We start from the raw sequence: 12,275 nt of genomic DNA, 5'->3' as shown, positions 1-12,275 counted from the left end.
TCCTCACTTGAGTGAGTCTCCCAACTGGCTTAATGAAATTCACTAGGAAACCTGGGTGTAATCGGGCCCACAGGAAACCGATGCTGCTTCAGAAGCAAGTAGGGATATTTGGCATACAGGAAAATATTGTCCAGATAATCACACCAATAAAAATCTGCAGTTCTGTAGAAGCTTGAAGTCCTAGGGTGCTAAGGAGAGATCAAAGGAAAGGCAATGAACTTAAGAAACATGTGATAGTCTTTGCAGATTGGAATGGAAAATTAAGCATACCTCACTTTCAGATTAATAAATCAGGCTCAGAAGATGGATCCCCTCTGTCTTGGAATGTTTGTACCTTACCCACCAGTCTAGAGATTTAAAGTTAATGATAGTATAAAACAGGATTCAATTACTTGAGTTTCTTGCACACCAGAAATATGGAGATGAAGCCCAGCCCCCCCCCCCCCCAAGGGCAAGGTGAGAATGATTGCCCCCTTCTGGCCCAGCTCTGCTACCTTCAGATCTGCCAATGTGCTCTGTTTCAGAGGAGAAAACATGGCATGAGTGATTGCAGAGTCAAATTGGAAGTCCAGAAAATATATGTGTAGGGCTATTGTGATTTGGGAGACCCATGGATCATGATTCAAATTGTCCTACTGACATAGGAAATGGAGACATGAACTTTTACAGAAAGAGAGGGGGAGTCAAGAGGAGTACCTAATGTGTACTGGAAAGTAGTCAACTGAAAACCCTCTGGCTAGAATGAGGACTAGAACCTCCTGTGCTTCTGCAGCCGTGGCCAGATAGACCTCTTTTTCCAGGAAAGTAACCTCCCCTATTGACAGCTCTATCAAAAACTGCTTTTGGGAACCTACACACTGCACGGACATCTGAGCTTTGTTGAGAAAGGATAAGCCAGAGACATATTTAGAAATCTCCTGAGTAACCAATCACCAAAGAGAAGGCCACCAGATAAATCCAGCTTGGTTTAAAGGGTCATATCTTCAATCTTGCTATCTATGTTCATAAGCTAGCATTTCCAACACTCAGCCATGAAAGTGGCATTAGCATCTCATTAGATGCCCTTTCCCCTATGTGCCAATCCTCTAAATGAAGATACCAAGAAGCACTGGGTCGAGAAACCCGACTTTAATATAATAAAAAGCTTAGCGCGGGAAGAGCAGGACATTTAAGAGATGGTGTTGGCAGTGCTTTAAGGCATGCTCTATGGCATTCCTGGGTTCTGACCAGACCCTATAGGAAAATGGACCTGGTAAGGATTAACATCATATGTAAAGCAGGGGTTACCTGCAATTGTATGTCTGTGACATTCAGCCCAGGGAGTAGATTTAGGGCCTTTGTCTAGAGGTAGATCAAGCCACTAATTGTTAAATTAGGTCACATAGTTAATTGGGCACTGCTCGTGTCACTTAGAGTGCTGTAGCTTGGCTGAGTCAAATGTAGTTCTTCATTGAGGTACAGCAATGTGGAGAATAATAAAGCAAGGGGTCAGCAATTGGAGTCAGTACAATGCCAGTAGTGAATCTTCAGAGTTGGAAAAATGTTCTTCCTCCTTGCTGGTCACCTGGGTTAAGTCCCAGAAGATATCCGAAGGCTTATGCCTAGTACCACTCGGAGTAGTGTAAGCTTGCACTTCGCATCATTAGATGGTACCGAGCCCCAGAGCTCCTTAGTTATGGAAGTGAACCAGCCCATTAATGGAAAACTTAGAACATGGGGGGGGGGGTCTATGAGTTTACACTTACATGCCAACATAGCAAGATGCATTGGAAGGGAAGCCTTTTATACTCCCTTCAGCAACTCAGAGATCAAGCTGGGATCACCAGATTCACCCAGGTGAAATCTCCGTGGAAGAAGGAGCAGATGATAGGCCCTCCAGGGCAATATTGAACTAGTGCTCTAACCTGCAGTTAAAATCTGCAACATTCTGGAAGACTTGGTACTGGGGTATAGGAGGGGCAGGGAAGAGGACATGACAGGAAAATCCCCAGCATATATTTCCTAATCAAACATGTTAGTGGGTGAAAACAAAATAAGGATAGTGTCTGGCAATGAGGGGCTAGAGGTGGGGCAGTAACTTGGGACACAAAACACATACTTAATAGACCACAATGAAAATGTAAAAGTTAATACCTGCATATGTCAGGCAGACAACTGTGGCAGAGAGGAAAAGGTTTTTAATGTTTCATTTCTTTAGAAAGGCATTGATAAATCCTACATACTGGTGAAGTTGTATTTACCATTACTATTTTAGAAAATTGACTTTTCTGTGCACTTGCTGCTCTGTGGGCCTGCCAGCCTGTCTCTAATACACACCTGGGGTGGATGGCAGCTACACTTGTGCATTCCCTCTAGACAGCCACAACACAGGAAGGATAGGTGTGTATGAGTACCCATCTACATAGATCTGCATTCTGATGGCCTTGCCTGGGTAGGATGGAAGGGAGCGTCTATATTGAATAGGTAGTTTCCTTTCCCCACACAAAGGGCTGATTTACCCCCCATAGATAGCCTGGCAGACAGGACTGGGCTGAAAGGGGATCCTGTGCATTTCAGAGAGCTACTTTGAAGTCACCCCCACATCAAAGGTACTTTTGGCTATGAGGAATGGGTCTCTGACTCCTTAAAATCAGAAACTTCTGTATATTGAACTGAACCTCTAGCAGAAGGATTGCTCTGCTGCTTAAAGGACTGATCTTTGGACTGCAGACTTGGAAGGCATGCTTTTCTCTCCTGTTACCATGCTGCCCGCTGCTCTGTGACTCAGCTGAAGGAGAGCTGGACTCTGCCTTCAATCCAGGTGAACTCCAAGGGCTTGTTGGCTTGCCTCTTGTTGCTTGAGACTCTGGGAAATCACAGTTTATACCCCTGCTCCTGTGCCTGGCTCACTGGAAGTGGGCCAGATACTTTTAACATGGCTTTTGATGCATCTCTTGTCTGTGTGTAACAGAACCGGCGCATCCACCCGGTTACAGGAGTCAAATCGGCGCATCCCATCGGAACCAGCACTTTGCCTCCAGAGATTGACGCATCAGACAGCGTATCTCTGCTGCTGCTGCTGCTTGGTTAGATGGATGCATCCTCTCGACTTCATGGTAGAATCCAGCACATCGCTCAATGTCTCTCAACTCCCGCACCCTTCTTCAGAGTTGACGCATCGTCATGACTGCATGGAGAAGATCGACACATCCTGTTGCTTGCGACCAGGAAAGGTATTTTGTTCACCAGGACCTCCATGGGTCCTGTAGCTGGCCTGCGCTTCCACGAGGTCAGCCCGAACTTTGACTTTGCCCCGGTCCAGCGCAACCTAAAGTAGCATTTTAGCTATACTTCCTTCTAAGCGCTTTTACTGCATTTTTCTTTTTTATTCAATAGCTCAAGTTCTTGTTTTGTTCAGAATATAATAACCTAGATTTATAAACTTGTGTTGTATTCATTGTGGTACTGTGTGTCTGTGTGTGTGCGTGTGTGTGTGTGTTGCAGAAATGCTTTACACATTGTCTCTGATGATAAGCCTGCCTGCTCTGCGCCAAGCTACCAGAGGGTGAGCACAGGTTATCTTGGTATGTATATGACTTGCCCTGACTAGAGTGGTGAGTTTTTCCTGGCTTCGGTCTATACCCTAGCCAATCAGAAACTCAATTTCTAAAACTAAGAATATAACTTTTTCTACAACCAAAGAGGTGGCAACCCTTCAGTTTCAATTTATGCTGATATTAGGTCTACTTGCAAAGTCATGAAATATATAAAGTGTAAGAAATGTGTTTATACATTGAGGGGGAAAGAATTCACTTCCAGAATTAGCCACAACCCTTGTCAGGGTAAACCCCAAAGTTACTAAATTAACCTGAGTTTAACCCGCTGATAGCTATGGCACAGAGTAGGTAGGCTTAACTCAGAGGCAATGTGTAAAGTATTTCATCAATACTAAAACATTAATAAAGTCAAAACACAAGACGTGAAAAAACCCAAACCAAAAACTGAGTACATTTTAATACATAAAAACCACCAAAACAACAAAAATCTAATAATTAAAGTTTAAATGTAAAATTAGACCCAAAAGCACTAAGCTTCAACCTCAGTCATTTGGTTGCACTTGACCGGTAGCTAGGCGCAAGTTAAGGATAATCACAATGGGGCACCGGTCAGATACAGAAACAAGGCTTGACCAGGTAAGAAGTTTTACCTTCGGACATAGGGGCATACTTATGGAGATTTTGTGTCGCCCTTGTGCCATGCAAAAGGGCGCAAGTGTGACGCAAAACTTAAGTTGGATTTATTAAGTCACGCAGGGTCACCCAATTTAAAAACCACCTTTACTAAAAGGTGTGTTATTAAATTCTGAGTTCAGAGAGCCTAAACCCCATGTTTCTATCTTTTCCCAATTGATAGTTACACATATAAAATGTTACAATGCAGCTCCAATGATAGGCTATAGGGCAGCCAGTCTTTCAACAGTAAAAAAATGAATTACACAGTCTTTCGCTATCAGGACATGTAACACACACATGTCCTACCTTTCACAGACACTTCACCCTGCCCATGGGGGTAATGTGGGCCTATTTGAAGGGTGAAAGCAACAAAAAGAGATGACTGGGCTGTTCCTTAGGACAGGAAAGAGGAAAAGATCACTAGGGAAAAAGGGTTAGTGCTCAATGGAGGACAACCCCTGGGTATCCAATTAGTTGCGAGTGTCATGCTTCATCATCGGCAAAGCTCCTCGTCGGGCAGGCGGTGCAATGCCCAACGGGCTCACCTCTAAGAGAGGCTCTTTATCGGAGATCTTTTATCCAACTGCCTATGAGTGAAGTGGGGGTGAGGGGCCAGGACAGAGTAGATAGTGTGGGTGAGGATAAAATGTTGCCTAAGGTACCGGAAAGCAATTTTTATTCTGGTGGTCCTCTGCCACAAATAAAATCAAGGATAGCCGGTACTCAGGGGGACTATGGTTTCCCGGAATGGACCAGGGCTAGAGTGCAAATGGTGTGGTCAACATGTTTCTCGCTTCTAGTACAATGACTGCGATTCTTCAGGACCTAGTAAAAAACTACAATCTACAAAACATGACCTAATGATTAGTATCAGTTTAAATACAGCACATAAGTTGTACTACCTGTATGACACTGCTCCTACCTAAGGGTTAGAGTTATAGGGTGTTAACAGTACCCGGTGGAACTGACATCAAGGGAGAAGCCATAACCTTTCAGGTTTCTACTGCTCGTGTCAGGGCCAGTCAAGCCTACCCATCTCACCGGGGCCTATTTGAAGGGTGCCTTACACGTTAAAACAAAGGGACGATTAGGGCCTGGCAACTGAGTGCAATTACCAGGTCAAAATGGCAGTTTAAAACTGGGTGCACAGCCACTGCAGTGGCAGGTCCAAGACACATTTACAGGGTTACTCGTGTGGGTGGCACAGCCAGTGCTGCAAGCCTTCAAGCAGCATTTAATTTGCATGCCCTGGCACACTCAGTATACTTTACTAGGGACTTACCAGTAAATCAAATATGCCAATCATGGATAACCAATCATAATCACAATGTACATAGAGAGCATATGCACTTTAGCATTGATCAGCAGTGGTAAAGTGCCCAGAGTCCTATAGCCAACAAAATCATTGGTCAGAAAAATAGGAGGCAAAAGGCAAAATTTGGGGAATAAACCTGCAAAAAGGGCCAGGTCTAACATATCCCATATACCCAAGCCTGTCAATTAAATGCTAGTAGTATGCCTTCAGTGCTGCTTGCGCCACCCACAGAAGTAGCTTTTCAAACCTGTCTCCGGCCTTTGCCACTGCAGGGCCTGCGTGCGCAGTTTACTGCCACATTGACTTGGCACTTAAAATTACTTGCAAGCCTGAAGCTCCAATTTTACTACATATAGGCCCTAGGTATCCCTATGGGTAGGGTGCTGCGTAGGTAAAAGGTAGAACATGTACCTTTATTGTGTGGTATGTCCTGGTAGTGTGAAAAACCCTATTTTGTTTTTCACTACTGTGAGTGCTGCTTCTCTCATAGGTTAGCATTGGGAATTCCCTTATATATTTGTAAGTGGTAATTTCTGATCTGAAAGGAGTAGCATTACCATGTTTGGTATGTTTGGAATATTGGTGATAAATACTGCTTATTGGTGTAGGTGCATTTTCCATTACTATGGTAAACATGCCACTTTTAGAAAGTGGGCATTTCACTGTGCTTATGACTGTTGTGCTTTGCAGCCTGACTCTAATCCAAGTCTAGGGTAGAATGACAGCTGGGCTTTGTGCATACTTTCCAGGCAGCCATCACACAGGACGGGTTGGGGTATAACAGGGTTACGTCTGCATACTGAGAGAGAGGGGATGTGGGGCACACTTACATTTGTATAGCTGGGCCCTGCCCTCACACAAAGGGCTTGTTTACCCCATACTGATGTCTGGAGCCAGGACTGTGATTGAGTGGGAGTGTTGTGCATTTCTAAGGTTCTTTTTCAAGTTACCTCCCCAGTAAATACATTTTGAGCATGAGTACAGGAGCTCTGACCCCATGTTTTTAAATACTGCGTGGACTTGTAACCAGATGCTGCTGGCTCTACAGACTGAACCTTGCCAGAAGGAATTGTTATGCTGCTAGGCGGAAACACCATTTGGATCATTCATCTGCTTGTTGTGCTGGGGGAACTGCCACTCTGCAAGCTGACTATCTGTGCTGTCCTGCCTCCCTGCTGTTGCCTTCTTTTGTGCCCCAGTGCTCTCCAAGGGCTTCTGGGCTTGCCTCCCCTCACCCTTTTCTTTTGAGGGGTTCTTCAAAGATTCCCCTGCACTAACTTGGCAAAGGCTATGGGACTCTCTGTCTGGCCACTTTAAAATCCTGAGAGACAACGCGTGGTGAGCACTTGGCCTTTTCACTCAGCGCTGTGGAGGACAGGTAATTTTGGTACCTTCTTTCCCCTTATCAGCCCTCCGAACGAGCGTGCACTCTAAGGTCCCCCAAGGCACATGCAGGCATCCACTTCGGTGCCCTCTCGTGGTGAGGAATCCTTGTGTATGAGAGGTTTCCCAGAGGCCACGAATAATTGGGAAACAGAGCGTGTCCTCAGGGGCACAAGGACCGATCAGACTATACGAAAGGCACGCAGCAGCTGGCTTTGTCCTGCGCTTGTCACGGAGGATGTATTAGGTGTTTTCTCTCAGCCTCATCGTATTTTGTGGAGTAAGGGGCCTGAAGGTGCGCCACTCGAGCAGCCCCGTATTTACAGAAGGAGTCTCACAGTGATTTTGGGCAGCAGCACCCCGCGGTGGTGGGCAGCTACATTCACCTCTTATGCACGGGGTGATCCAGCAAGGTCCCCCCACTTTTACTTTCAGTGTGTGTGCCCCCTCACCCATGTTTGGCCATATTTTGGAGGCCCTGACAGGTTGTACCCAGCAGCAGGACAGGATGTAAACCCTCAACAGACGTCCGGATCTTGTTGAATGTGCCTTGTTTACCATAAACAATGTAGTAGATGTGCAGGTGTTCCTGTCACCTACGTTGGGGCTCTTATTACCGTATAACATATAATAGAGACGCGGGTGCGCAGAATTTATGTATTCCCTCTAATTGTATGTGATCTACCCTATCTGTTGATGATGGTAATTAGTGAGCAAGGTATTGTTGGTAATAGCTAGTAATCTGTGTATCTTTTTCCCTAACCTAACTGCTGCATTTCATGATATTATATGTGTGTTTTACCTTGCATTGTCAGGATAATGAGTATTATTTCAGGATGTATATTGTATGCGCAGTGATGGTGTTTTCATGACGTGTGAAACATATAAGTATTTGTCTTATTGCACGAACTATAATGGTATAACAATTGTCTAGTTGGCAAAGTAATTATTGGTTCATGTTGTTTTGGTCTATGTTTATATGCAATACAGAAACATATCTTTGTAGAGTCTCTTTTGGTGGTGTATTTATTGTGCCACTAGTGAGAGTGTGTTGTTCTAAATGCTTTACACAGTGCCTCTGGGATAAGCCTGCTCATGCCAAGCTACCAAATGGGTGCGCATGGGTTATCTTGGGTGTGTAACTCCCCTACCTGACAGGAGTCAGGCTTAGGTGCCTATCCTAGACAACCAGAAACCCATTTTATAACAGGTGTCAAATCTCACTCCAGCAGAGGCCAGGAGCAGGGTCCAGGACAAGTTCAGTTGGAAATGGTCAGTTGGAGAGCTGCACAAAAAGGCCTCTTGTATCTTGCTGTCCATCTGTAGCTTGAACAGGAAATCAGCTTTATGAATCTTGGAGTCCACTTCTTTGTCCTAAGTACAAAAGGAAGAACAGTACCAGTATTTTAGGCTCTCCTCGGTCAGAGGCAGAAGATCCAGTCCTCTTCTGTGTTTCCACTGGTCAAGATATTGTTCTGAGGAGGGTATTGTGGGTGCCACACTTATGCCTGGCACCATTGTGTGTGGGTCGGGATGACTTCTGGCTCCTCCCTAAACAATAGAGTACATGTTCCCAGCGGCAATCCTAACTACTTTTGAAGCACTTCCTGTGTGCGCTACTGCAAAAATTCTCACAGTGCCCTTCTCTGACTACATCCAAGATGATGAAACTCTTCTCCACTTGTGCAGAGCCAGCGTACCCACCCCAAAGGTGTGGCCAGGGAAATGAGAAACCCATATTCTGTGGTAACCCTAAACCAGTTCTGGGGGCAGTTCCTCTCCCAGTAGGACTGGTGCCTGCCTGATTAGGGAGACAAAGAAGGGCCCTGCCTAGGTGTCAGTTAACATTTGCCTGTGTCATAATAGGCCTCTTTGAAAGTAATCAAGTTCCTGGGCAGGGCCCAGATGGTCATACTAACAGAGGAACCGAACATCTCCCTACACACAAGGCCTTTTTATCAGATCTGAGAGAGAGCAACTTCACACATCATCAAAGGAGCTATTCAACTACTGTGTGACATTTGGAGCACATGCAAATGGGCCTCCAAAGGCTTCAGGTTTTGGAAAGATAACTTTCTAAAACTACCTTTTGCAAAATATTTACTACAAATCTGACTTCACCAGTGACTTGGGCTTGTAATAAATATTTGAAAAAGTCAAAGAATTAATTTTGTTTGTGTTTCCTAGCTAGTGACATTATTAAATGGAATATTGTATCCTAATGTTTTCTTATGAAACAGAGATTTTCCTGTAAGGACATGTTTAACATTAAACTTTTACATGTCCTACTTTTATATACCTAGCAGTATGGCCTACTTCAGGGTGACTTATTAACATTTCAAAGAAAGGTTTAGGGCCAAAAGGGGTAATTTTGGCTGGTTAAATCTACAAATTAAACGTGCTAAGCCAGGCTACACATGGTGGGCCTGCAGTTATATTTACACTATCACTGCAGCAGACGAGACAATGGGTGTTGCAGCCCAATTGTGACATTTATTTTACAGGCCCTGTGTACACTTTTGTAACATAAACTAGGGGCTTATAGGTAAATTAAATGTGCCAATCAGAGGTACGCCAATGCAATCATGTTGAAAGGGGGAGCAGAGGCATTTTCCCACTGGTTAGCAGGGGTAAAATTCACAGAGTTTTACATCCGAAATAATACAGTCAAGGCAAAAATCTGGGAGTACACCATGGAATAGATTGTAATTTCCAACACAAAGCATGGACTCGCTTACAAATTTAAACCAATTATTAGGAAAATGATTCTAACATTTTTCCAAATGAGGACAGCTCCATGAAACATGACGAGCATCATAATCGTTTTATTGAAATCTCTAACATCGAGAATCTGATAGAAGGCGCATTTTGAATATGTGGTTAGGTGATAAATGCCAGTTATGAAGTATTTTAAAATAACTGTATTTTAATTTAGCATCTCTAAAACATTTATACTGGCTCAAATGTCTAATAATTTGCAGTTGGAACAGATGCCATGTAAAAGGCCCACTATCCTAACTCAAAACTGGACACCAACTAAAAATTGGTCTGCAATCACCGGAATGCTCTCTGATTTGGATATGAAGGAAAGATGGAAGGAATGAAGCAAGGGAGGGGGAGGAAGAAAGAAAGAGAGGAAGGAATGAAGGGACAGAGGGAGCTAGGGAGGAAAGGAGCGGAGACCAGACCAGCTATGTAGAAAAATGTGGGAGAAGGAGGATAGAAAGAAGGAAACCCATGAGGTTAAAAGGCAGTAGACAAAAGAGAGAAAACGTAAATTTTAGAAAAAAGTATAGAGACGGAAAAATAAATTAAGAATGTAAACAAATATTAATTTAACTGCTTCTTTGAAATGTCTGAATAAAGCTTACTTTTGGTCTGTGGGTGATAAAAGTGGCTGTGGTGTGCGCACCCGTGTCTTCCCCAGCCAGGAATGCCCTGGGAAAGCTACGGCACATTTTTTGCAGGCAGCCAGCAGAGAGCAGACAGCTCTCGCTAACTTATGAAAAATGTTTTTCTTTCAAGGCTTTCCCAGTTTTCACTGAAACTTGATCTTGGCAACAGTCTCTCTCCATTCCATGGAAAATACAAACCAGCCAACCACATTCCTTGCAGCCCTGCTTTGCGGCACCCTGTGGAAGCGGCAGGGGAATCTTTTGCGCATCGACCGTGTGGGCTTCCGAGGAGTGGAGCTTGCAGCCGGAGCGGGCATTAAAGCTTGTGGGCTGACAGATCCCCCCACCATGAAGTTCTGGCTCCTTCTCAGCCTCTTCCTGCTGCACGAAGCGCTTCAAAATGGTGAGTGACGGAGGAGCTGTCAGTGGGTCAGGGGAGGGTGGGAGAGGCCGTCTCGGACACAGTGCGGTTTGTCTGAAGTGACCGAGGGCTGCTTCCGGTATGTCCGTTACCTTGCAGAATGCATTGTATGTAATTAGCAGTAAATCAATCTTCTGAATCAAAGTATGAGTATATAGTTTACACCCTGTCAGCATATGTACAAGCGATGCACTGTGAGGAGCATTCACTATATTAGTATTGTTTTCACCAACCATGTCTAGCAGTTTGCGCGAGGTCATGATTTATGTCATTCTAACTTATATTATGACATTCTGTATTAATGCAGTACTTGCTCGGATGCATCGTAGTTCTTACTTTCATAGGCGTGATTGACGTTCGATGATAATAGGGAATGTGGGCCCAATGGTGTTTAAATGCAGTAAATGATACACTGCGCTGCAGTTAATATTGGAGGGTGGGGTAAAAGTTCACACCCAGCGGGGGGCTCTGCAGTATTGACAATGGCAGCTCATGGTAACTGACTCGCTGCACCCAGGAGGGCAGTGCACAAGTGGTGCTGCATAAGAGCACTTCTTTCTGTGGGACACTTCTCCAGATCGTTTTTCAGAAGTGAGGCTACATGATATCCCACTATCATCATGCACGTGTAAAGCCACAAGGTAATCGCCCCTAAGTGACAATCCAATGTGGTAATGTACAGAAGATCGCTTCTCCATACGTCATAATGTGGAAGTGCTGCTGCACCGAACACCGATGGATGCACAAGTGTCATTACAAGGTCATTTCTCCCTATGACATAATACAGAGGAGTTTCCACATAAAACCACTCCATCCTATGTGATGTTGCTGAAGTGGCAATATATGTTCCTCCATTTGGTAATGCACAAGTGTTGTGCAAAACACCGTGGGCCTCATTTACTACAAAATAACGCAGCGCTGAAAGCCATTTTGCTGCGCCGAGCTGCATCTTTTTAAAACCACAGGGATGCGCCCTATTAACAACAATACGACACATCCATGTGCCTACCCTGCGCTGGCGCACAATTGGCTGCCATGCTCCAGCGCAGGCACCCTCGCGTCATGGCAACACTGCAACACTGAGGCTGTGGGTGTCCTTTTTGACCTTCAGAAAGGCGGAGAAAATTACTCGGATCAGTTTGTATGTGTGGCATGGAGGATTGAGTGAATTACACTCCCTTATTTTCTACACAAATGGTGTGTTGTAAGTACAACCCCAACTGGGTTTGTGTTGGGATCTTAGTAGGACCTGCAGAAATCCAGCGGATCGGTTTGGCTGTATATTTGGCTGAAGCATGGCGCCCATCAGATGCTGGAGTCGATTCATTTCTCAATGAGCATCCTCTTTGCGCGCATCGCTTTACCGCGATTACTTTCACTTTCGCGGCCGGACGTCCGCTTTGATGTTTGATCGTGATCGCGATCACTTTTTAACTTTCACGGCCGCTTGGCATAGCCAATAGGTCTCGCTTTTGGGACCTTATAAGTATTTAGTTATGCAACTGTTGCATGGCTAAACACTTATAAGGTCCCAAAGGCGAGACCTATTC

General features: G+C 44.7%; 1 protein-coding gene across 1 annotated transcript in view; it reads left to right on the top strand.

Moving 5' to 3' along the window:
• Positions 1 to 10,495: 10,495 nt before the first annotated feature.
• Positions 10,496 to 12,275, top strand: part of PDGFRL (platelet derived growth factor receptor like) — a 673,754-nt gene continuing 671,974 nt past the window's right edge. The window contains exon 1 of the mRNA XM_085642004.1: positions 10,496 to 10,707. Coding sequence (XP_085498130.1) covers positions 10,653 to 10,707 — 55 coding nt within the window. The 5' untranslated portion in view covers positions 10,496 to 10,652. The remainder of the gene's footprint in view (positions 10,708 to 12,275) is intronic.

This window comes from Triturus cristatus, chromosome 2_2, assembly GCF_964204655.1.
Source record: "Triturus cristatus chromosome 2_2, aTriCri1.1, whole genome shotgun sequence".
NCBI classification, from domain to species: Eukaryota; Metazoa; Chordata; class Amphibia; order Caudata; family Salamandridae; genus Triturus; species Triturus cristatus.
The sequence above is the reverse complement of the archived record's forward strand: the minus strand, read 5'-3'. Positions and strand labels throughout refer to the sequence as shown.